The sequence below is a fragment of the Neoarius graeffei genome, chromosome 18, assembly GCF_027579695.1.
Source record: "Neoarius graeffei isolate fNeoGra1 chromosome 18, fNeoGra1.pri, whole genome shotgun sequence".
Taxonomy (NCBI): Eukaryota; Metazoa; Chordata; class Actinopteri; order Siluriformes; family Ariidae; genus Neoarius; species Neoarius graeffei.
Window position 1 is genome coordinate 45,121,423 of NC_083586.1, and position 24,714 is coordinate 45,146,136.

A 24,714-nucleotide genomic window follows, 5' to 3' on the forward strand; every position below is an offset into this window, starting at 1 on the left:
TGTTCGCTAGAATACCATTTTGGGATTTCACACTTAAGCAAATGTTTGAAAACTCCGGATCTCCTTCCTTCATGGTGGCTGTCATTTTTTTGTGCCGCACGGCGCATGCGCAGAGCTGATTCGATTCTATATTCTGCGCGGAATGCGTAAATGTCAAGTTCGATTTTAGATTTATGAACCCGAAAAAAATGTCGAAAAACCGGCGTTAAAAAAAAAAAAATTTTCAACTGCGCAAACGGCACTCACCCAGCCGGTGGACGGGAAACAGAACATTTTTTAATAATGGCCTTAAAGCACATGCATCTCTCTTACATGCTGCAGGAAAATGCCTCGGAGAATGGAGCGCCCACAGAGCACCAGAGAGAGGACACAAATCATCGCTACAGCCACATCGAAGGCCACCCGGGTGTAATTTTCCGCTAGATGAGACGGAAGGAATCGGGGGGGGGGGGGGGGGGGGGGGGGGGGTAAAAAAAAAAATTAGGTCAGAAGTAGAAAAAGAAGCATGTGTATATCAATGTTTTAGGAAGCAGGACAACAGGCAAAACCATGAATAATCAACTTTAAAATGGGGAAATGGAAAAGGCAAACACACACAGCACACTGGCTCATGCTTTATCTCTTCCTCTATTGGATCGTTCCATCCATTGGATAAAATGGATCCAAATAAAAGTTCAGGCTGCATGGCAAATCATCAATAAGCATGAAGATTATTTAAAATATTCAAAGCCTAAATCAATCTTTCTTGGAAATAAATCAAATGTGTAATAAAGTAATTAAAATTATAATGTACTATAAACATATGCCACAGATTTATCAAATCAATAATACAATAATTAAAATCCATGTAAAGCAAATTCAGAGATTTGCTTCTAAACACATTATAGATGTTAGAAGATAGTTGCTGAAAATGCTGTGAAGTGTCATACTTAATCGTGGCGTTAGTCTAACAGTTTATCATCATTTTTGTGTTCAGTACTTTTTGGGTGGGTCAGAAATCATGGCTCGATGACGCACTGAAGCCAGACTTAGCATAACCCCTCTGCTAACGCTATAACGTTATAAAAATTTGAGCTGCATTCAGTGTGGTTCAGTTGGGCTCGTGCACAGTGTGATTGCTAACCGCACCCAAGTACGGAACTCTAAAGCGAGGACACCAAAATTAGTTGACGGAAACAAACGTGATTTCAGCACCTTCAGTAATCAGGCCCCCGTCTCAGAACAAAGAGCACTGCTTATTTTTAGAAACCTAATTTTATCTCATCTCATCTCATCTCTAGCCGCTTTATCCTGTTCTACAGGGTCGCAGGCAAGCTGGAGCCTATCCCAGCTGACTACGGCGAAAGGCGGGGTACACCCTGGACAAGTCGCCAGGTCATCACAGGGCTGACACATAGACACAGACAACCATTCACACTCACATTCACACCTACGGTCAATTTAGAGTCACCAGTTAACCTAACCTGCATGTCTTTGGACTGTGGGGGAAACCGGAGCACCCGGAGGAAACCCACGCGGACACGGGGAGAACATGCAAACTCCGCACAGAAAGGCCCTCGCCAGCCACGGGGCTCGAACCCGGACCTTCTTGCTGTGAGGCGACAGCGCTAACCACTACACCACCATGCCGCCCATCACCTAATTTTATATACTTTTAAATCATTCATATTTGGCTGGGTGGTTAATAACACGTTTTTCTGTGGAGTGACAAAATCAGAACACAAAGTATTACGGTATTACATAGACGTTAAGACTACAGATTGTTAAATGTTTCAGTTTCTCAGTGAAACTGAAAGACTTGATCAGAATCAATGAAGTGACAACAAACTGGCAGTCTCACCATGGCCAGATACATTGGGGTCTCTGCACTCCTGGATCGAGACCTGGTTATCCAGACTGATCTTCACTTTGCCACTGTGAGCCTTATTGTCCAGGATGATCTGATCAGAAAACAAACAAATTATATTTACATTACTAACAACTTAAAGGGAAAAATACATCCAGAATGACTTGCATATTCATCTCATCTCATTATTTCTAGCCGCTTTATCCTTCTACAGGGTCGCAGGCAAGCTGGAGCCTATCCCAGCTGACTACGGGCGAAAGGCGGGGTACACCCTGGACAAGTCGCCAGGTCATCGCAGGGCGACTTGCATATTAATCTTTATTATTAACATGTAACCTTCAGTTGCATCTAAGGCTTGATTTTTGGGTTTAAACATCTTTCATCGACATGTTGGTCAATTTTGACTGTGATGAATGGCTTCCTACATTACTCACAATGCCATTCAACTACCTGCTGATAGCAGCGCTTGCTCTACTGGTGCAGCGGCACTTTAGTCCTTCACTCTGTCCAGCTATCTTACATCCTTATCTGTACATACTATTCAAAACAGATCAGGTTCCAAAGCTTCAATTTTCAGGCCAAATCCCCCCATCATGTTCATCATCTAGTAGATTGCTCACTAGCCAAGCTGAATCTCTGCCATAACACAATGCAACTGTTGTATAGCTGCACTGCATTCTGGGATTTTGAGTCCAACCTTTGTACCAATGTCTCCATTATACCTACAGTGAAGGTCTCATTGATATGACATTGAACATTGCAGAAAATTGTGAGTGAGAAAGTAAGCACTTACTATTTAATTTTAACAAACAATATCTGACCGTTATTCTTTCTCCTATAACCCTGATTCCAAAAAAAGTTGGGACGCTGTGTAAAATGTAAATAAAAACAGAATGCAATGATTTGCAAATCCTTTTTCAACCAATATTCAATAGTAACAAATACAACGCCAAGATAGTTAATGTTCAAACTGATCAACTTTATTCTTTTTTCTAAATATACACCTCATTCTGAATATGATGCCTGGAAGACGTTCCAAAAAGTTGGGAGAGGTACAACAAAAGACTGGGAAAGTTGTGGAATGCTCAAAAAACACCTGCTGTTTGGAACATTCGACAGGTAAACAGGTTCACTGGAAATTGGAAAGGCTCAGAGATGGGATGGGATTCACTACTTTGTAAAAAACTGCATGAGCAAATGGTCCAACAGTTTAAGAACAATATTTCTCAACATACGATTGCAAGGAATTTATGGATTTCACCATCGACAATCCACAATATAATCAAAAGATTCAGGGAATCCAGAGAAATCTCCACATGTAAGGGGCAAGGCCAAAAACCAACATTGAACACCCATGACCTTTGATCCCTCAGGCAGCATTGCATTAAAAAAACCCCGACATGACTGTATAAAGGATATTACTATACATGTTCAGGAACACTTTGAAAAACCATACAAAGTGAAAGCCACATATCAACAACATCCAGAAACACTGCCAAATTCTCTGGGCCTGAGCTCATCTGTAATGGACTGATGTAAAAAGTGTGCTGGAAAAGTGTGCTGTGGTCTGACGAGTCCACATTTCGAATTGTTTTTGGAAATCATAGACATTGCGTCCTCCGGGCTAAAGCGGAAAAGGACCATCCAGGCTGTTACCAGCACAAAGTTCAAAAGCCAGAATCTGTGATGGTATGGGGTGTGTTCGTGCACATGGTACAGATAACTTGCACATCTGTACAGGCAACATTAATGCTGAAAGATGCATACAGGTTTTGGAACAACACATGTTGCCATCCAGATGACGTCTTCTTCAGGGACATCCCTGCTTATTCCAGCAAGAAAATGCCAAGCCAATGTCTGCACATGGCTTTGTAGTAAAAGAGTGCAGGTGCTAAACTGACCTGCCTGCCTCCTATTGAAAATGTGTGGTGCATTATGAAGTGCAAAATATGACAGTGGAGACCCTGGACTGTTGAGCAACTGAAGTCGTATATCAAGCAAGAACTGGAAAGAATTTCACTTTTAAAACTTCAAAAATTAGTGTGCTCAGTTCTCAGTCTTTTGCTGCCCCTGTCCCAAATTTTTTGAAATGTGTTACAGGCATCAAATTCAGAATGAATGTATATTTACAAGAATGAATAAATAAATAAATAAATAATAAAAAAAATTCCAGTTTGAACATTATAATACAAAGACAAAATTTTATTCGATTCAATATAGTCAAAAAGGATTTACAAATTATTCCATTCTGTTTTTATTTACATTTTACACAGCCTACCAACTTTTTTGGAATCAGGGTTATATTAAATATTTCAATGTAAACAAATTTAATGTGTTTCAAGGTGGATTCCCCCCCCACACACACACCAGGCATTTTATCAAAATCACTAAAATGATACTGGGCATGTTTTAACACTGGTGATTAAAGACTGATCCTAACACAGAATTATTACCATAAGATACATGCATATGACTCAGAATTAAACAAGGAAACGCCAAAAATGGTAAAATAGCTTTCAATTAAGATTCTGGTAATTTTTGGAATGAACAGCTGGGCAACAGATGGAAATATAATACTTGGGTATAAGACTGTGATTGACAAAACATTTTGGTTTCTGTTCAAGCAACAGTTCCTGTTCTACATATTTAAAAATAGGTAGGCACCGAGCAAATAAGAAGGCTCACCGTGATTACAAATGTGTAACAGTCTGGAATCTCATTGTTTATGATGGTCTGAAGATTTATAGCCTTTAGCTGAAACTGTATTGTAACATTGATGAGCCTGAGAAAGACCGGATTTGAGAAGAAGAAAAAAAAAAAAAAAAAAAAAAAGAGGAAGACAAAAAAAAAAAAAACAGAAGAAAATGAAAATTATATACAAATAACAAATGAAATGGAAAAACAGGTATGATTTTTTTTGTGTGTGGCAGATTCTACCGTAACTGGATCCATTAACCACTTGCCCACAAAATAAGAAATTTTTCTTGTCCTTTTTTCAGTGAGGTAATATTTTCAAGATTGAAAATATGGTATTTGGTCTTCTAAAACAGCACGTCATTTAAAAATACACTGAGTAGATCAATAAAAGATTTTTAAAGAATAAAGTTCTATTTCTTTGACATATCTGACAGACATAACTCCCATTTTAAAAATCCCTTTCATTATCCCTGTTGCTATCGTCAGTGAGTTTCTGTCAGATGACCTGACGATAGACTCAGCCATTATGGATCTTTGGTAGTTATCGTGTGGAAGCAGGCTTTATCATTTTTGGGTGTCAACAGATAGAGTTGAAATGGATTAACAGCGAAAAAACTATTTCGTTCACGACAGAAGCCCACAGTTATTTTTAAAAAATGCTATCGTCAGTCTGTCAGTCAAATGCACCTGACGATAGCAAAATTCAAGCCCTCACCACGCACATGTTGACTGATGCAAAGAGGAAATTCTACTGCGCATGATTTTTGTGACAGCAGACATTTACTTCCGGGCAAGACTTGGAGTTCTGACAGCTAGGTTTCATCAAATAAATCGAGGTAAGATTTTCTAATAGAAATTTTTGACGACAAACATTGAGAATATATTTGTGCATTCATATTTAAAATTTTCTGGAGGAAAACTATCGTAAGTTGAGATAAATCAGAGCCACTTGCGACCCTTTCAGCCGACAGGCCATTTCAATGTGTTATTTCCCCGCAAAAGTGACACAGTCGTGTCTATCGTCACTGTTCTGACAATTATTGTTATTTCAATTTTGAAAATAAATTTTATCTTTTTTATTTCAATATTTTATTTTATTATTTGGTTCTAGTGATGAGGTATTTAATATTATTACTAAATTTGTCAGATTAATAATGTAAGAAACAGTTTTGTTGCTATTGTCATCTAGAGTGCCTGTCAGAATATGATGGTAGACGTTAGTTTGTCTGTCAGATTTTGATGATAGAAACCGATGTGTTTCTATTGTCATTTAGCATGTCTGTCATGTCAGGCTTTTATTAATTAGTTACCAGGACTACTGTCCTAAAATTTACTGTGAATCTCCAAGACCCCAAATGCTACTAGAAAAACTTAATAGAATGATCAAAATAATCAATTCAGCAATTTAAGGAGATGGGACTTAACTGGCCTCTGTTATGGTAGAATCTGCCATGTGTGTTTCAATTGTGAATCTTACTTGTGAAATTTAAGAGTGAAGTTTTTATAGTCATTTTTCACAAAGCCATCAGGAACGTTGAGCGGTGAGACTCCTACACAATCTGCACAGAAAGAGACACAGAGAATGAGAGACATTAAAAAAATTCTGTCATCACACGTTAAAAACTCCGTAGGAAAAGGAACTTCTGCTCATTTTGGTGGAAGTGGTTTAATGGTTAACCAAAGGAGATAAAATCCAAGCGCCAACAGACAGACTAATCCTGAACCAAAATTAATTTTCAATTAGAATTCCCAGTGGTAGTGTGATTTAGCTGATGACTAGGCTTAAAGTATTTGGACGACAGAGGACATGCTGAGTGAAAAATTAAAGTTTAACTCCTGTGACCTAATTAAGGCTAATGGTAACATTACTTAGACAAATATTCAACTATGCAGTACAACTACTCCTATCCAATGGAGAAATGAACAAGGTGACAGAACAAAGATAAGCTTTGGTTGGATTTCACAGACCTGCAATAACGTGTGGGTCAATGGTGAAGGTGTCGTTGGCTGGGTCGATCTGGCCTTTTTTATAATATTGCTGGCAGAGAGACAGAGCGCTGCCATTGACACCCACTCCATAAACGTATGCGTAGCGTCCCACAGTGGTGTCCGGCAATTGCAGGTACTGGAGAGACCGAGAAATGAAAGGGGTGATGATTTAAAAAAGAAGTACAACAACATAATGAAATGAAAGAGAACAGCCAGGCTATTATTCCTTATACTTTTGTTAAATGTTAAGGAGTTAAATTATACAATACAAAAATCATACACTGCCATTCCTTGTCACTGAGAGAAAAAGACTCGGTAACGTTGTTCCCAGGATGAAGAAACCACAAAGGATAAAAAAACCCACAATTACAGGAACACTATGACCCACACTGCCATTTCTGGTAAACCTTAGCAACATGTACTCATTTTTCCATTTCATACAATGAAACAACACTGACACATCATCATGGTGCTGAGGAACGTTTAAGAAAGAAAAACAAAACCGTGACCAATTTAAACCTAGACATCACTTAAAAGTTGAGCCTTACCGGAGCTTTTTATTTTCTCTTTTGTGTTTGTGTAGTTTAATGTTTGTCTTTGTCTGTGTTTTGTCTGCCGGTTGTAGTGTAGCGCCGGACCTAGTTTTGGGCGTCGGTTCCCTCCAGGCCTTGGTTCGCCGTGGGTGATACCTGTGCTCCTTGCTATGGACTGCAGTGAGCTCGTTGCTCATTTTAACATCACGGCTGTCCAGTGCTCTGTGCAGCAGCGCTTTAGTGCTTGGCATGATGTTCCGAGTGATGTTGCTCGGTGGCGTCGCGGCGGATGTGCAGGCAGTTTGGGACATACCAGCACTCTGCGTGGCGGTGTGTCTGTGCTCGCTTTGTGGATCCATGGCGTGGTGTTCCAAGTGATGTTGCCCAGTGCCGTCGCGGCGGCTGTGCTGGCAGTGTGGGACTTGTTGTCGTGTGCCTTTTGGTGGAACTGTGGTTGCTACACCATTGGAATGACATCCTGACCTTTATTTGGTGGACTTTTTTTTTTCCTCCCTATAATTGTAAAGTGACCTTGGGTTTTGAGAAAGGTGCTATATAAATTGAACCATTATTATTATTACTACAGTAATGGAGCCCAGGCACCATTCCTAGAGCTTTATTTCACTTTAGTCTTTTTTTATTCCAACACACCTGATTTTAATATTCACAAGCTATTTAAGATCTTGATTAAATGGATTGACTACTCGTACTAGAACCAGATTTAGCAGTATCTCCAGGTATATTTGTGCATCCAGGGACATCCTGGTCTTACTGTAACTTTAATTTACAAACAGTTTTACTTTCAGATCGTATGTCCAGTAACATATACACTACCGTTCAAAAGTTTGGGGTCACCCAGACAATTTTGTGTTTTCCATGAAAAGTCACACTTTTATTTACCACCATAAGTTGTAAAATGAATAGAAAATATAGTCAAGACATATTTCTGGCCATTTTGAGCATTTAATCGACCCCACAAATGTGATGCTCCAGAAACTCAATCTGCTCAAAGGAAGGTCAGTTTTATAGCTTCTCTAAAGAGCTCAACTGTTTTCAGCTGTGCTAACATGATTGTACAAGGGTTTTCTAATCATCCATTAGCCTTCTGAGGCAATGAGCAAACACATTGTACCATTAGAACACTGGAGTGAGAGTTGCTGGAAATGGGCCTCTATACACCTATGGAGATATTGCACCAAAAACCAGACATTTGCAGCTAGAATAGTCATTTACCACATTAGCAATGTATAGAGTGGATTTCTGATTAGTTTAAAGTGATCTTCATTGAAAAGAACAGTGCTTTTCTTTCAAAAATAAGGAAATTTCAAAGTGACCCCAAACTTTTGAACGGTAGTGTAGGTGTATTCTCTATAGGGATATACCACAGCAGAAAGTTCAGTGTTAAATCAAGCAATTCTAGTAACTGTAAATCAAATTCTTAGTACTGCACTGTGTAGAGATTTCCTACACTGCATTTATAATATAACTACACTATAAAAGCAGTTAGAGGAATTTCAAGAAACCCGATAAAGACACTTATTATAGGGGTTGAATAGTCTCACCTGGATACTATATATTTATACCCAAGAACTGCTGTTGTATTCATAATGACAGTCTTGCGGTCATCCCTACTGACAATGTCATGGTTTCTTCTTCCCCTCAGGTTAAGTGTTTGGGCGTCATCCTTGACAGTACTCTACACTTTGAAGCACATTCTCGGTCCGCATATTTTCATCTACGCAACATCAATCAATTACATCCATCTCTTCAACCTCTCTTAACCTTAGTGTTAAGAGGCTTTTGGGAAACCCACCCCGATCAGTATGAGTATATTAAGTGACTAAGATTGAAACTCCTGCCTAAGAGTCATGGGGTGATGATGCATTTTATTTATAGGTGTCTTTCAAGGCACTCAAGGACACCTTACAATACACAATAAAACTCACCATACAACGCCTAAAATACAAAATAAAATTGCAGAAGTAATTAGCGCTGAAGTCAGACAGAATAGGCAAGTTTGAAAAGGTGCGTTTTAAGGTGAGGGTGGCACAGTGGTGTAGTGGTTTGCAATGTTGCCTCACAGCCAGAAGGTTCTGGGTTCGAGCCCAGTGGCCGACAGGGGCCTTTCTGTTGCCCCTTTTCCACCAAATCAGTTCCAGGGCTGATTCGGGGCCAGTGCTGGTGCACAACTCGTTCAACTTGCGAGCCAGCTGAGAACCAGTTTGCTTTTCCATAGCTCGCGGTGCTAAGGGAAGCCACGTCATTACGTCGCTGTATACGTCAGTTACGTCACTGTATACGTCATTACGTCGCTGTATACGTCAGTTACGTCGCTACGTTTGCATAAACCTTGGCGCAAATATCGAAACAAAAACAACACAGAAGAAGCAGCAGCAGCAACAACAATAATAATAATGGATGACTTCGCGTTTGTACAGCTGCTGCTTCTCGTCGCTTAAAAATGGCGATCTTTCGCGGTCTTGTTATTGTTGTTGGTCTTAACAACTCCGCCCCCCCGCTGACGGAAGCGGTTCTTTCCTCTGGCCCAGCAGAGAGTTGGTGCTACCCTGGAACCGGTTTTTCTGGCCCCAGAGCCAGTTCTTTGTCAGTGGAAACAGAAAACCCGGTTCCAAACTAAGCACTGGCCCCGAACCAGCCCTGGAACTGCTTTGGTGGAAAAGGGGCATGTGTGGAGTTTGCATGTTCTCCCCGTGTCTGCGTGGGTTTCCTTCGGGTGCTCAGGTTTCCCCCACAGTCCAAAGACATGCAGGTTAGGCTAATTGGTGGACACCTTACAATACACAATAAAAATCACCATATTGCTATTCTTATATATGCCTTGGTTACATCTCGCACTGATTATCATAACGATCCTCTCTGGTCTTCCTCATAAAGTTCAGCTGCCCATATTGTTACCAGAACCCCTTCAGCAGAACATACTACTCCTGTCCTTCAGCAGCTGCACCGGCTTCCTGTTAAATACCGTATTGACAAAAGGACCCGCTTCTCACTTTTATCTTACTTCATAAACTAGCACTTCCTTATCTCTCTGACTTGGTTCACAGCTGCACACCTTCTTGTACTCTTAGATCCTCTTCTTCCATCAATCTTGTTATACCTCCAGCTCGTTTCAAAACCATGGGGTTCAGAGCCTTCAGTCGTGTTGGCTCCTCACCTCTGGAACTCTCTTCCTCATGACATTCGTAATATTGGTTCTTTTCCAACCTTCAAATCCTGCCTTAAAACATCCATCCATTATCCATAACCGCTTATCCTGTGCAGGGTCGCAGGCAAGCTGGAGCCCATCCCAGCTGACTATGGGCAAGAGGTGGGGTACACCCTGGACAAGTCGCCAGGTTATCGCAGGGCTGACATAGAGTCAAACCACCATTCACACTCACACGTACGGTCAATTTAGAGCCACCGATTAGCCTAACCTGCATGTCTTTGGACTGTGGGGGAAACCGGAGCACCTGGAGGAAACCCACACAGACACGGGGAGAACATGCAAACTCCACACAGAAAGGCCCCTGTCGGCCACTGGGCTCGAACCCAGAACCTTCTTGCTGTGAGGCAACAGTGCTAACCACTACACCACTGTGCCACCCTCACCTTAAAACGCACCTTTTCAAACTTGCCTATTCTGTCTGACTTCAGCACGAATTACTTTTGCAATTTTATTTTGTATTTTAGGCGTTGTATGGTGATTTTTATTGTGTATTGTAAGGTGTCCTTGAGTGCCTTGAAAGACACCTATAAATAAAATGCATCATCACCCCATGACTCTTAGGCAGGAGTTTCAATCTTAGTCACTTAATATACTCATACTGATCGGGGTGGGTTTCCCAAAAGCCTCTTAACACTAAGAGCATCTTAACTAGGAGAGAGAGAGTGTTCATTGTGATGCTCGCTCTACCATTTAACGATGATCTTTGTGCTACGATGCTTTTGGGAAACCCACGCCTGTTCAACATACCTAGTACTGTTTCCTTTTACACTTTTACACCCATAGACTGTACCGATTTATAAAATCACACCATCCAGTAGAACAGAATGGGTTCCTGTTTGAAGTCAGGTTCCTCTCAAGAATTCTTCCTGTCTTCTCAGGGTGTTTTGACTTGGCAGTGTGGTTGGTTTAATTTCTGTAAAACTGCTTTGTGGCGGTGTCTATTAGTAAAAGTGCTATTCAAGCAAAATTGAAATGATCCAGCAAATCTATACCATTAAATCCGTGCATGAACACATTACAAACCCAATGGTTCAAAGGACAGCATCATTTATAACCATAAAAATTCCCCAGTTTAATTTTGACCTGTGAAGGCGCTTCATGTAACAAAAACAGCAGGAAGTCAAACTCGTAATTCAGCAGGAATTCAACTTGCCTCTTCTTTGGCAAGTTTATTGTTGGGTTGCGAAAGAACTACAGTGGTACATCTGACATCGATTTATAAAAACAGCCAGTAATTTGGTAGCTCATTTAGATTCAAAGTTTTCACACTGATGGATTAATGAAGTTCATGCAAAAACATTGACTCATCTCATCACCATCGTTATTTACATGTAAACATCTCATCTCATTATCTGTAGCCGCTTTATCCTGTTCCACAGGGTCGCAGGCAAGCTGGAGCCTATCCCAGCCGACCACGGGCGAAAGGCGGGGTACACCCTGGACAAGTCGCCAGGTCATCACAGGGCTGACACATAGACACAGACAACCATTCACACTCACATTCACACCTACGGTCAATTTAGAGTCACCAGTTAACCTAACCTGCATGTCTTTGGACTGTGGGGGAAACCGGAGCACCCGGAGGAAACCCACACGGACACGGGGAGAACATGCAAACTCTGCACAGAAAGGCCCTCGCCGGCCACGGGGCTCGAACCCGGACCTTCTTGCTATGAGGCGACAGCGCTAACCACTACACCACCGTGCCACCCTACATGTAAACATATTCAATGATTCAGTGATACTCAAGCCTCAGGCATATACTATGACTGTCAAATACACATTTAGTCCTTTTAGTGTTGAAACTGATCTATGAAAGTTAAATAGGTTGTGGCTTCAGCGAGGGTTACACTTCATGACTCAAAGCAGCTCCGATGTTTCTCTTTAAATGACATCATAATCAAACAAACACGATGAAGAATGAGCAGCAACGTATATTGTCCATGTCCCCTGATTCTGGTATGACTGAAACTTGTGCTGACAGCGATTGTTACTGAGGGCAGCTCAATATGTATTGCTATCATTTCTCAAACAGACTCAACACTGACAAGTCACTAATTTTATTGGTGTTAACGTCCCTGGGCTGGATTTCCATAAACACCCATTATATTCCGCTATGTTTCGATGCCCATATAGAACATCAAACTCAAAGTCCCTTCTCATGCCATGTGGCGCATAGGGCGGCACCGATCTCCGTTTCCGTCGCCCTCAGCCTCTTATAGGGTGTTCACACGGCACATATTTGCATCGATGCTGCACCGATGTATTTTGTTGCGATATATCTTACACCAGTGTAAATTCTGCGCAGCGTTCACACGTCACAACCCTGCTTACTAGAGAGAAGCGTGTTAGCACCGGTGCAGCCCCACTTGCGGTCACACGGCAGTTTCTGCGACCGTGCAATAGTAGCAAAAACTTTATTACTATCATTTCCTTTGATAGTAATAAAGTTTTGATATCATTTCCCTTTATTACTATCATTTCCTATCATTATTACTATCATTTGCGATAGTAATAATGCGGAAATTAAATATGCGCATGCGTGAAAATGCACTTCCTTTTCCCAGTTGTCATGGCATCACCAAGCGCCGGGAAAACAACGTGGATGAAGACACCAGTGTTGCCAGATATTGCTGATGTTTTCCATCCCAAAATATGTTCAAATCTGCCAAAATGCACTTAAAACTACCCAATCTGGCAACACTGGAAGACACGCAGTTCTGTTGTTGTTGATATTCGCCATTTTGGAAGCGCAAAATACCAGGATGCAAATTATGCAATGCCCGTATGTAATCAACTCTCCTCACACGTAGCGAGTCGACCCCTGTAGCGTTCAGACGTCCCATTTTATATCGGTGCTGCCCCGCAAACTAGCATTTACTCCGGAGTACATTTCTTAAACCACCTCCCGAGCAGGGTTAGATTTGCACCGGTTTAAGCAGCTTTCAGGGGCTACACCGGTATAACTTTGTACCGTGTGAACGCTCTACCGGGGCAGCCCCGGTGCTACACCGGAGTAAAAGTTGTCGTGTGAACACCCCTTTACATAGCTAGGGTTACAGTGGGGGGCTAACTCACTATAACCGTGAGAGTTTGACTCCCCACTCGCATCTGTATTGCAGCGTGCCTGGCCAGACGGCAGTAGGTACCATTTTTATGATGATCTTTGGTATGAGAGTTTCATCAGGATCTATCTATACATATATACACATATATATACACACACGCGCACACACAATGAGCTGGGAAACTGAAGACTGAAGGAACAGTATTGAAAAGTATTTTTCCAGTCTCACCTGTGAAAGGTAATCCCATGTGATCTCGTTTGGACGGTAAACCTGTTGGTACAGCGCAGAATGCGGCGTCTATGTTTATATGTCTAAGGTTTACCCTCCCCCACTGCTTTCTGTCGCTCTGACTACGTCACAGTCACTGTTGCGCTGATTGGTCAGAGCGTTGGCCTATACGCACAGAGACAGCTTGAAAGACAGCGGGTTCAAATACAAATCCCACCGGTGACAGACTTTGAAAATGACCCATGAAAATTGGCAAAATCGTATTTTATTCTAGTAAATTCGTATTTTCGTAATCAAAACAACAAATCGTAATAAATACGATTTATTCGTAGTAGTTGGCAGCTATGCGCTACTGATTAATAATCAAAACTTTATGTGGCTGATGCTACAGAAGAAGGGGTTTATGCGCATGCGTCTACTTCTTCTATTGTTCTGGTGTCTCCGATGGGACCGTCTTACAGCGCACGTAGGAGGTGTGGCATGTGTATTGCATCGTTTTCAGCAAGCGTTGCGTTGCCATATGTACCTGATATTTTACTGATCTGTTGCCCATGTGGATGCGATATTTAAAAAAAAAAATCTCGTTGCCGTGTGGATGTAGCCTAAACCTCATTGTGTTTGACTCCTAACTTGATGGGTACTAGCACACAAATCACATTTCATGCATAATGGATGTCTGTCATTAGCCTTTACCTGTTCTATTGCGTAATGGATATAGTCATAGACGTCACTCTGCGTGTACACTGCCAGCGTGTCGTCCGCGTCATCGCTGTAGTCTTTAAGAAAAAGATGTTTAAAGGAGGCTGTGTTTTCTTCTTTAAATGTTACCACCATCTGATTACTCAAACCAAACAGCACAAGCTGGAGACAGAAAAAGAGAGCAATTATTAATCACTGCTGTATAAAAGTCTCTTACGTGAGAAATATAAAATGGTGCAGCTTGAAATATTTGTTAAATCTGCAGGACACTTTTTTGTTTTGTTTTGTTAAAGATTAAAGAAGTCTCAGAAACGTCAGTTCAAAGTTCTATTATAGCTCTGTTAATTTACATGTCTCTCGTCGCTCACCTGTACTGTCACTAGGATGATCTTCAGGATCTGCAGGAGCAGTTTAAATGGCTTTCTGCCTTTGGCATGGTACTTATCACATGGGCTCATGAAGAAATATTTCAACTTTCGCCTCAGCTCTTCCTCTTCCTTGTCTGTAGCTGCCCAGGTTTCTGTCGCCGGGTACAACTTGGAGGTGCCATGGTCAGGGCTGTAGTCACGGGAACCATAGCAAATCACTGGAGACAGCAACTGATCCGTTTCTAGAGGAAGACCCAAAAAAAAAAAGGGGGGGGGGGGGTATGATAAGAATCAGCTGAGTTGTAATCTAATCTCCTTCAACTACTAGAATGTTTGACAACTTTTACGCTGTAACAAGCCAGAGATGGCTTTAGTGATTAAACCATGATGCGAATAAGGGCAATTCCATGTAAATGTCAACCTCACCATGCAAAAATAAAGCAACATGTAATACATCAAAACCACTCCCAGAGATCTCACCTAGGCCTGTATTTTACAGATGTGAATAAGTTGAACCAATTTGTAACCAACCTAATATGTCACTGTCAGTCTTTCTTTCTTATAATGTAAAACCCAAGCTAAAATCAACTTTGATCATGTACAATTCTATATTATTGCCACAAGCCACAGAAATGTATGCTAAAATCCACAAAACAGCAAAACAATAGCCATCCTAAATATTATTTAAGAACTTTGATAGTTTTAGCTGATATTTAGAGAGTTTTTCAAAGGGTTATGGTGGTTAAATTGCTGATTTTCTAAACATATGCCATGTCTATTTCAGACATATTTCCTACAAGTGACAGGTAGTGGGGGCTGGTTAGTATTATGCAAGTCAGATCACTCCACCTGCCCCTATAACTATCACTGGTAGACATCTAGCATGCATGTACAGTACGTATAGGAAATTTTCCTGGAAGCAACGGAGGAGGATAAGCTATCTTTGTGTAAACTTTCACTTTGCCCATGGTAAGATAGCAGCAGGAGAAAGCCAGGTTAAAATGCTGCAAGTCAGTCATTCCACCTGACTAGAGCTAAAAAAAATAAATTCATTGCAGTATAATATAACAACAACTGGAGCTGTTCCATCTCTTGAGGCACTGCGTTCATGGCACGGAGTGACGCACAAGGTATCATATATCCGTCAACACTCTCAACCTCCAGGTAACCCGAGCCTAGTGGCAGGTGGGAGAAATGTCAAGAATCAGAATTAGGAAATCTGTGGCTTTGTCTGGTCCCCAAAGGCAGTCCATGCGAATTTATTTCATTTCCCTCCAGTTTGTGACCTTTATATTCTCTCTCTACAGGCGCCCAGATCTAACCTAGCATCCATAAGCATCCACAAAATTGTGAAAAGCCAATAAATCACATCAAGCTCACACATCACTGCCGTGTCTTTCATTGTGCTTTGTTGAATACAAAAATGTGGTGGGGTTTTGGTAGAAATTTTCAGACAAAGTTACTATGACAAACTACAAAGGCTGTTATGACTTAGTCTGGCTAACGCGACTTCAAAGCTCTACGAGCTATTGGTCTGGCCAAGATATTAAGCCCAACCGTTTCCCAGAGCCCGTGGTTGACCCGCCTCCCTGAAATGCCTCAGTTTGCTACTGGTCGAAGCCAGAAAAGGCTGTGACGAAGCTTAAACCAATCACATCACTCTTTCCTCTGACGCATGTGACGCGACGGGGCTAACTGGTAGATTAAACTCTTACCGAAGCCGGTCGGGAGCAAGGCGAAAGCGTCCTTCCTTTCAATAAATACCTCCAGGGCTGCTCTTTGCTCCGTTTTCAATGAGAACTTCCCGTTGAATGCTTTCAATACAGCATCTACCGGTGTGTTAAAGGCTTGCTGCTGCTCCATGTTCGTGATGTGAATGAAGCGCTTCCGGCATAGATTCTGTAAAGAATCTATGGCTTCCGGTCGCAGTTCTACTACGTCACTGCCTTGAACACGCCTCTACCCAGGGCTATTGGAGATGCTCAAAGCTGACTGGTTCCCGATTTTTCGGGAGCTTGGAAGAGCTGTAGATAGCTTGCCTGGCCAGACTAAGCTCGCAACAGGCCCTCGTGTTGCGTCACGCTTAGGATGGGCGGGCCCAGGCTAGTTATGACTGCTTTATGCACGGTTTACGCCTTCCTCGAGGTGTGTGGTCCGCTGGCCTCCATGATCAAAACTAGTCACAAAGTGCCTGGCCATAACGTTTTGTCTGTATCGTCTATTGGTTTCTTAAACCCACAAAACAAGCAAAATGATGAAGAGCTGGCTAGTGAAATTAAATAGGCCATTTAAGGGGATGGTAAGAACATGAACCAATGTCAGACTGGTTTGTGACCCAGGAACAAACCTTCTTGCTTGATTTTGAAGTCAAAAATAGTCTGAGATACAGTCAGATCCATAAATATTTAGACGTTCATAAAGTTACTGTTAATTTTGCTGTCGACATCAAAATGACAAAAGTGCAGATTTCCAGGTTTAATTTAAGGATATTTACATCCAAAGCACGTGACCTGCGTAGGAATTTCAGCACCTTTTATACATACGGTTCCCCCTTTCTGAGACCAAAAGCAAGTGGACAACTAACCGCTCAGCTGTTCCCTGGCCAGGGTGAGTTATTCCCTCGTTATTTCGCTTACAATAAGCAGATAAAAGGTCTACAGTTCGTCTCAAGTGTGATGTTTGCATTCTGTTCCTGTTAACTCTCAATGTGAAGTCCAAAGAGCAGTCACTTCCAAGGATGAAAGCTATCATTAGGCTGAAAAATCAACACCAACTCAGCAGAGAAATAACAAACACATCAGGTTTACCCACATCAACTACTTGGTACGTTAAGGCACTGGTGAGCCCAGAAGACCACTGAAATTAACTGTGGTGGATGACAGAAGAATTATTTTGTGAAGGGGGGAATCCCAAACACTTCACAAAATTTGGCCAGATCAAGTAAACTTCAAAAATATGAAGAGCCAGAAACATTGAAAAATAAAAGCCAGTCGAGTTCTGGAACTCTAGTGCTAGTTCTGTCCTACGGACAGATTTGACAAGGCAAGGCAAGGCAAGGCAAGTTTATTTATATAGCACATTTCATATACAGTGGCAGTTCAATGTGCTTTACAGAAGTAAAAGCAAAACAGTAAACAATAGAAAATAAAATTACATAAAATAAATGGGGAAGAAAATTAATAAGAATTAAACAATAGTAGAAATAAAATAATAAAATGAGATAAAAGTTCAATTTTAAAAAAAACAGCAGAATAAAATAGAATAAAAGTTAAGTAAAATTTAAAACATGGAGAGACTGTAAAAGTAAAGAGTTTAAAACATGTAGAGATGGCAATATTAATAATTTAGCAGAAAGCATCTGAGAACAGCTTGGTCTTTAGGCTAGATTTGAAGCTGCCAACAGCAGGAGCCTTTTTGATGTCCTCTGGGAGTTGGTTCCATAGCTGTACTGCATAGTAGCTAAAAGCTGCTTCACCACACTTTGTTTTAACAACAGGTTTTAACAGTAAATTTTGCTGCTGCGATCTGGTAGATCTGATTGGGTTAGGCCGCTGTAACATATCAGAGAGGTAATTGGGCCCTGTACCATATATGGCCCTTTTCCACTACCCTTTTTCAGCTCACTTCAGCCCGACACGGCTCGCGTTTTGACTATCTCAGAGCAGCACGACTCAGCTCGCTTCAGCCCTGCTTAGCACCCAAAACTCGCACCGTTTTGGAGTGGGGCTGAAGCGAGCCAAACCGAGCCGAGTGGGGCTAGGGGCGTGAGGAGACACTCCCTTGTGCACTGATTGGTGAGGAGGAGTGTCCTCACACGCCCTGCGAGCACGCTGGGATCTGTAAACACCGTAAACCCAGAAGAAGAAGAATTACGAATTACGAGAATTTCTGAAGCCTTATGTGCCTCGCCTCATCTACCGTATACGCTCTTGCCAGTATCTGTTGACGTTGTCGGTGACAACAAGCCACAGCACCAAGACCAGCAACACTAACGACTCCATGTCCTCCATGTTTATTGTTTACTATCCAGGTCGTGAGACTACCGCTTAAAAGATCACTGATGTCACTGTTTGCGTCGCCTAACGACATCACGTGACATCCACCCACTTTCACTAACTCCACCCAATGTGTCCACCCACTTCCAGCCAGCACGGTTCAGCGCGGTTGTAGTCGAAATGCAACTCCAACAGCCCCACTCAGCTCGACTCAGCCCAACTCAGCACGGCACGGCTCAGCCCGACTCAGCCGCGTTGGTAGTGGAAAAGCGGCATTAGAGATTTGTACACCAGCAGCAATGCTTTAAAGTCAATTCTGTAGCTTACTGGAAGCCAGTGAAGGGACCTTAGAATTGGAGTAATGTGTTCTGTTCTTTTTGTTCGTGTGAGAACCCTAGCCGCTGCATTTGAACCAGCTGAAGTCGTTTGATGGTCTTTTTTGGCAGGCCTGTGAAAAGGACATTGCAGTAATCAACCCTACTAGAGATGAAGGCATGCATAAGTTTTTCCAGATCATTTTTTGACACAAGTCCTCTTAGTTTGGAAATGTTTTTTAGGTGATAAAATGCCGTTTTAGTGATTGCTTTCATGTGCCTGTCAAAGTTTAGCTCGCTGTCAATGAAAACACCAAGATTTTTAACCATTTCTTTTGTTTTAATCCCCTTTGTGTCAAGAATAGTGGTAATCCTGAGTCTTTCATCTTTTTTTCCAAATAGAATTACTTCTGTTTTATCTGTGTTCAGCTGAAGAAAATTTTGTGACATCCAGTTGTTGATTTGGTCGATACACTGGTAGAGACATTCAAGGGGGGCATAATCATTAGGTGATAGAGCAAGATAAATTTGGGCATCATCTGCATAGCAGTGATATAAAATTGAGTTGTTCTTGATAATTTGCCCAAGTGGGAGACAAACATCAACCTGTACCAGAACGATGGTTAGAGAAGAGTCTGGAGAAGGGAAGGAACTGCTCATGATCTGAAGCATGCCACCTCATCTTATGGTGTAGAAAAGTATGGCTGCCAATGGATCTGGTTTACTTGTATTTATTGGTGATGCGACTGCTGACAAAAGCAGAATAATGAATTCTGAAGGGCACAGCCTCAACTGAATCAAATTGAGCATGCATTTCACTTTCTGAAGGCAAAACTGAAGGGAAAACACCCCAAGAACAAGCAGGAAGTAAAGACAGCTGCAAAGGATTTGCAATCAAGTATGAACTAGATAGAACTCGATGCCAACGGTGTCGACGGGGATGCCTCCGCCCGGTAGACTACACGCCTTATTAAGTTGTGATTTGGGCATGGACATTTGACCTCACAGTAATCTTGACCTGGTGAAATGACTTGTATTAGCCTTGGAGACAGTGTTCACAAGGTTTTCAGACAGACATTTGACCTCACAGTGACCTTGAACTGATTAGATTTTGAGATCTAAAGGTCATGTTTGTCCCAAAGTGCACAAATGGTGAAAGTTTGGTGAAATTCCTTTCATCTGCCTTGGAGATATTGTGTTCAGAGCAATTCCAGCGTTATGGATGTGACACTTGAACTCAAAATGGCAACAAATGACCCAGTGCATGTTTTATTGTCTCCCAGTATTTAAACAGGTGTTGCATATTTTAAGGCTGTACCATACTGGAGAAGTGATAGAACAAGAACAATTCCCATAGTACATCTAGGGCATGCCAGAAAATGCCAATAAAAGATGCGTTATGGATGTGACAGAAAAAGTATCACTTTTCTTGGGTGACTGTACATTTTTATCAAACTCTGTGAAATCGTAAACCTAATGTCGAAATGGAGATATCCGTTTGATAGAGGGGTCCAAGGTGAATATTAAAAAATCTTTGTTTAAAATATTTTGTATTTCATGCAGAGTTTCGGAAGGAAAAGTCAGCGTTATGGATGTGACGAAATTCCGTTATGGATGTGACGCGTCTGAAATAGACATGGCATATGTTTAGAAAATCAGCAATTTAACCACCATAACCCTTTGAAAAACTCTCTAAATATCAGCTAAAACTATCAAAGTTCTTAAATAATATTTAGGATGGCTATTGTTTTGCTGTTTTGTGGATTTTAGCATGCATTTCTGTGGCTTGTGGCAATAATATAGAATTGTACATGATCAAAGTTGGTTTTAGCTTGGGTTTTACATTATAAGAAAGAAAGACTGACAGTGACATATTAGGTTGGTTACAAATTGGTTCAACTTATTCACATCTGTAAAATACAGGCCTAGGTGATATCTCTGGGAGTGGTTTTGATGCATTACATGTTGCTTTATTTTTGCATGGTGAGGTTGACATTTACATGGAATTGCCCTTCACAAGGTTTGCAGACAGACATTTGACCTCACAGTGACTTTGACCTTAGACCTTTTGATCTCAAAATCTAATCAGTTCATGTTTGTCCCAAAGCACACAAATGGTGAAAATTTGATGAAATTCCTTTCAACAGCCTTTGAGATATCGCGCTCACAAGGTTGCGGGACGGACGCACGCACAGACAGACGGACAACCCGAAAACATAATGCCTCCTGCACCTTATGGTGGCGGAGGCATAAAAATTACTATTTAAATTTATGATTATGTTAGCAGGTGGCACGGTGGTGTAGTGGTTAGCGCTGTCGCCTCACAGCAAGAAGGTCTGGGTTCGAGTCCCGTGGCCGGCAGGGCCTTTCTGTGCGGAGTTTGCATGTTCTCCCCGTGTCCGCGTGGGTTTCCTCCGGGTGCTCCGGTTTCCCCCACAGTCCAAAGACATGCAGGTTAGGTTAACTGGTGACTCTAAATTGACCGTAGGTGTGAATGTGAGTGTGAATGGTTGTCTGTGTCTATGTGTCAGCCCTGTGATGACCTGGTGACTTGTCCAGGGTGTACCCCGCCTTTCGCCCGTAGTCAGCTGGGATAGGCTCCAGCTTGCCTGCGACCCTGTAGAACAGGATAAAGCGGCTAATGAGATGAGATGAGATTATGTTAGCTTGCCTGACTGCTTTTGGTCCCATAAAAACCATGTATATAAAAGTTTGGTAATTCCTACACTGTTCACCTGATTCGGATGTAGAGACCCTCAAATTAAAGCTGAAAGTCATCTCTAGTATACTGTGGAAGACAGCTAAAGCAACAACACCTCTGTTGATGTCCAAATATTTATAGACCTGACTGTAGATCATCATTACTAGCTAATAATTTCTAAACATCATGAAAATTTTGGATATACCGCTCATTCCAATACCATGTACGCCATGCTCTATTAACACAGTCTATCATAATTATTTATGGATCTTTCTTAAAATTGGAAATCCGTTAAAAGTTTTGACACACAAAGACGCTGTAGCTGACAGAATCGCAGAAATTTCATGTGGCGCAAATTATGTCACAGTAATAAATCTTGATAAGTGAAGTGCACGTTTGAGAAGTGAAACTTTACAAGTTGTAATTGAAGGTGATGCACTTTGTGATAAAATCACAAGCCCAAATAGCCAAGAGTCAAAGCAACAGAGGAAGTAAGGCCAGTACTGCTTACTGAATAAATCACAGCCCCTGCACATAGCAGCCCCAAGAATAAAAAAGGGAAGTGAAGGAGAAACAAAACAGCAAAGAAAAAAAAAATTACTATCACCCAGTTGAGAAGATTCAAGAACATTATAAGGAGAATAGTTTGTCTATTAAATGCTTTTAGTATAAATATGCAGGTGATTTTCTATAATCGCGTGCTGACTGGTCAAGAAATTTGGACTATTTCTCAATAATCACTTCGAGCGACTCAGTAAAATGGCAGTCAATTGCTTTGTCACTGTAAGTGAGGAAGAATTACAAATGATGAAAGAAAATGCTGTTCCTAGAAGCACGACAGATGCTACGACTTTTGGTCTAAAACTATTCAAAGGCAAGGTGGAACTGCGATTTATCTCTTTCAAAACAAAAGTATTTTATGTGAGTCGGCATAGATAAGCGACATTACATTTGCATGCTGCTTTCGAAGTTTGAAATGAATGATTTTTTTAAAATATGGGTTTTTTTTAAATAATCATACAAAAACAATTATCTGCCTCAGGCTCGGTGAATAATAACCAACTTTTTCTCAGTTATTATTCACTGCTATTCATTTCATCTTCAGCGAATAATTGTGAATTATAGCATGAGTCAGCAGAATCACTGTGAAGTTTCTGTTCACAATTCTCAACTTTGCATAACCCTTCGGCATACCAGAGATCTCTCAGTGACTAACATGACCGAGGATTAGCATTAACAAGAGGATTTAAACTTCCTGTCAAACCCTGCCAATATTTTGCTGATCAGAAAACCATCTGTGACAGGACTTTGAGAGCGGACTGGTATCTCGCTTCCAAGATGCGTCTTTTCAACAAGACAAAATTCTTAATAATCAGAGAACATGTGGGCGGATGTAGGGTGCAGTTGAGCCTGTGAGTCTGATGCCAAGTGATACAGTCAATCACACAGGGGTAAGATAAATGGAAAAGAATCTCATCTGTCCAGCTTTTGCGTGCGGCATGGATTCAGTCATGCAGGACAGCCCATGTTTATGCTGTCAGACAGACGTACAAGCGTAATGATCACAGATCATATCTAGGCCCATCAATCGACACTGGCCCTCCTTCAGCGACACAAACACACACCAGCCTAGAGTAAAAGAATACCAAAACAACAAAAAAAACAAGGCTAAGCTGTAGGCTTAACACACCATCAGCACAAACTACTGCCACCAAATACCTCCTCACTCAGTTCTTCACCAACACAGACTTACAGCATGATTAGTCATCACATAACACCACAGTGGTCAAAGTGAGTCAGGAGCTTTAAGTTTTTCATTATTTTTGATCCAAAAATATCTGCAAATCGAGTGACATACTAAAGAACACACACGTCTACACCAAAAGACAAATTCACACTGCTGCATTAGAAGTAAAACCAGCAAGTCAAAGCCAAGCCAAGTTTATTTCTATAGCGCTTTTAACAATAGACATTGTCGCAAAGCAGCTTTACAGAATTTTAATGACTTTAAACATGAGCTAATTTTATCCCTAATCTATCCCCAATGAGCAAGCCTGTGGCGACGGACGGTGGCAAGGAAAAACTCCTTCAGACGACATGAGGAAGAAACCTCGAGAGGAACCAGACTCAAAAGGGAACCCATCCTCATTTGGGTGATAATAGACAACGTGATTATAAAATTAAGTTTTAACATGAAGTCTGTTTCATTAATGTTATAACTCTTCATTGATGGAAACTTGAGTGCAAAACTGTTCATGACAACTGCAGTCCTAAAGTGAGCAAGTCAGCCGTAGTCCTCAGCCAGAAAATCATTACTGTAATGGCCCTTTTCCACTACCCTTTTTCAGCTCACTTCAGCTCACTTCAGCCCGACACGGCTCGCGTTTCGACTACGTCAGAGCAGCACGACTCCGCTCGCTTCAGCCCTACTTAGCACCCAAAACTCGCACGGTTTTGGAGTGGGGCTGAAGCGAGCCAAACCGAGCCGAGTGGGGCTAGGGGCGTGAGGAGACACTCCCCTGTGCAGTGTGCACTGATTGGTGAGGAGGAGTGTCCTCACGCGCCCACACACGCCCTGCGAGCACGCTGGGATCTGTAAACACCGTAAACCCGGAAGAAGAAGAATTACGAATTACGAGAATTTCTGAAGCCTTATGCACCTCGCCTCATCTATACGCTCTTGCCAGTATCTGTTGGCGTTGTCGGTGACAACAAGCCACAGCACCAAGACCAGCAACACTAACGACTCCATGTCCTCCATGTTTATTGTTTACTCTCCGGGTCGTGAGACTACCGCTTAAAAGGTCACTGATGTCACTGTTTGCGCCGCCTAACGACATCACGTGACGACCACCCACTTTCGCTAACTCCACCCAATGTGTCCACCCACTTCCAGCCAGCATGGTTCAGCGCGGTTGTAGTCGAAATGCAACTCCAACAGCCCCACTCAGCTCGACTCAGCCCAACTCAGCACGGCACGGCTCAGCCGCGTTGGTAGTGGAAAAGCGGCATAAGTGTCCAGAGCGTCTTCCAAACGTGACTTTCAA

At 41.7% G+C, this 24,714-nt stretch overlaps 1 protein-coding gene across 1 annotated transcript in view; it reads right to left on the minus strand.

The window, feature by feature from the left end:
- The window catches only part of mcoln1a (mucolipin TRP cation channel 1a), a 58,899-nt gene that overhangs the window by 21,241 nt on the left and 12,944 nt on the right, over positions 1-24,714 (minus strand). The window contains exons 2-8 of the mRNA XM_060898891.1: positions 14,658-14,899; positions 14,284-14,451; positions 6,512-6,668; positions 6,021-6,102; positions 4,532-4,628; positions 1,841-1,940; positions 313-419 (exon numbers count right to left, since the gene is read on the minus strand). Of these exons, the coding sequence (XP_060754874.1) occupies positions 313-419; positions 1,841-1,940; positions 4,532-4,628; positions 6,021-6,102; positions 6,512-6,668; positions 14,284-14,451; positions 14,658-14,899 (953 nt within the window). The remainder of the gene's footprint in view (positions 1-312; positions 420-1,840; positions 1,941-4,531; positions 4,629-6,020; positions 6,103-6,511; positions 6,669-14,283; positions 14,452-14,657; positions 14,900-24,714) is intronic.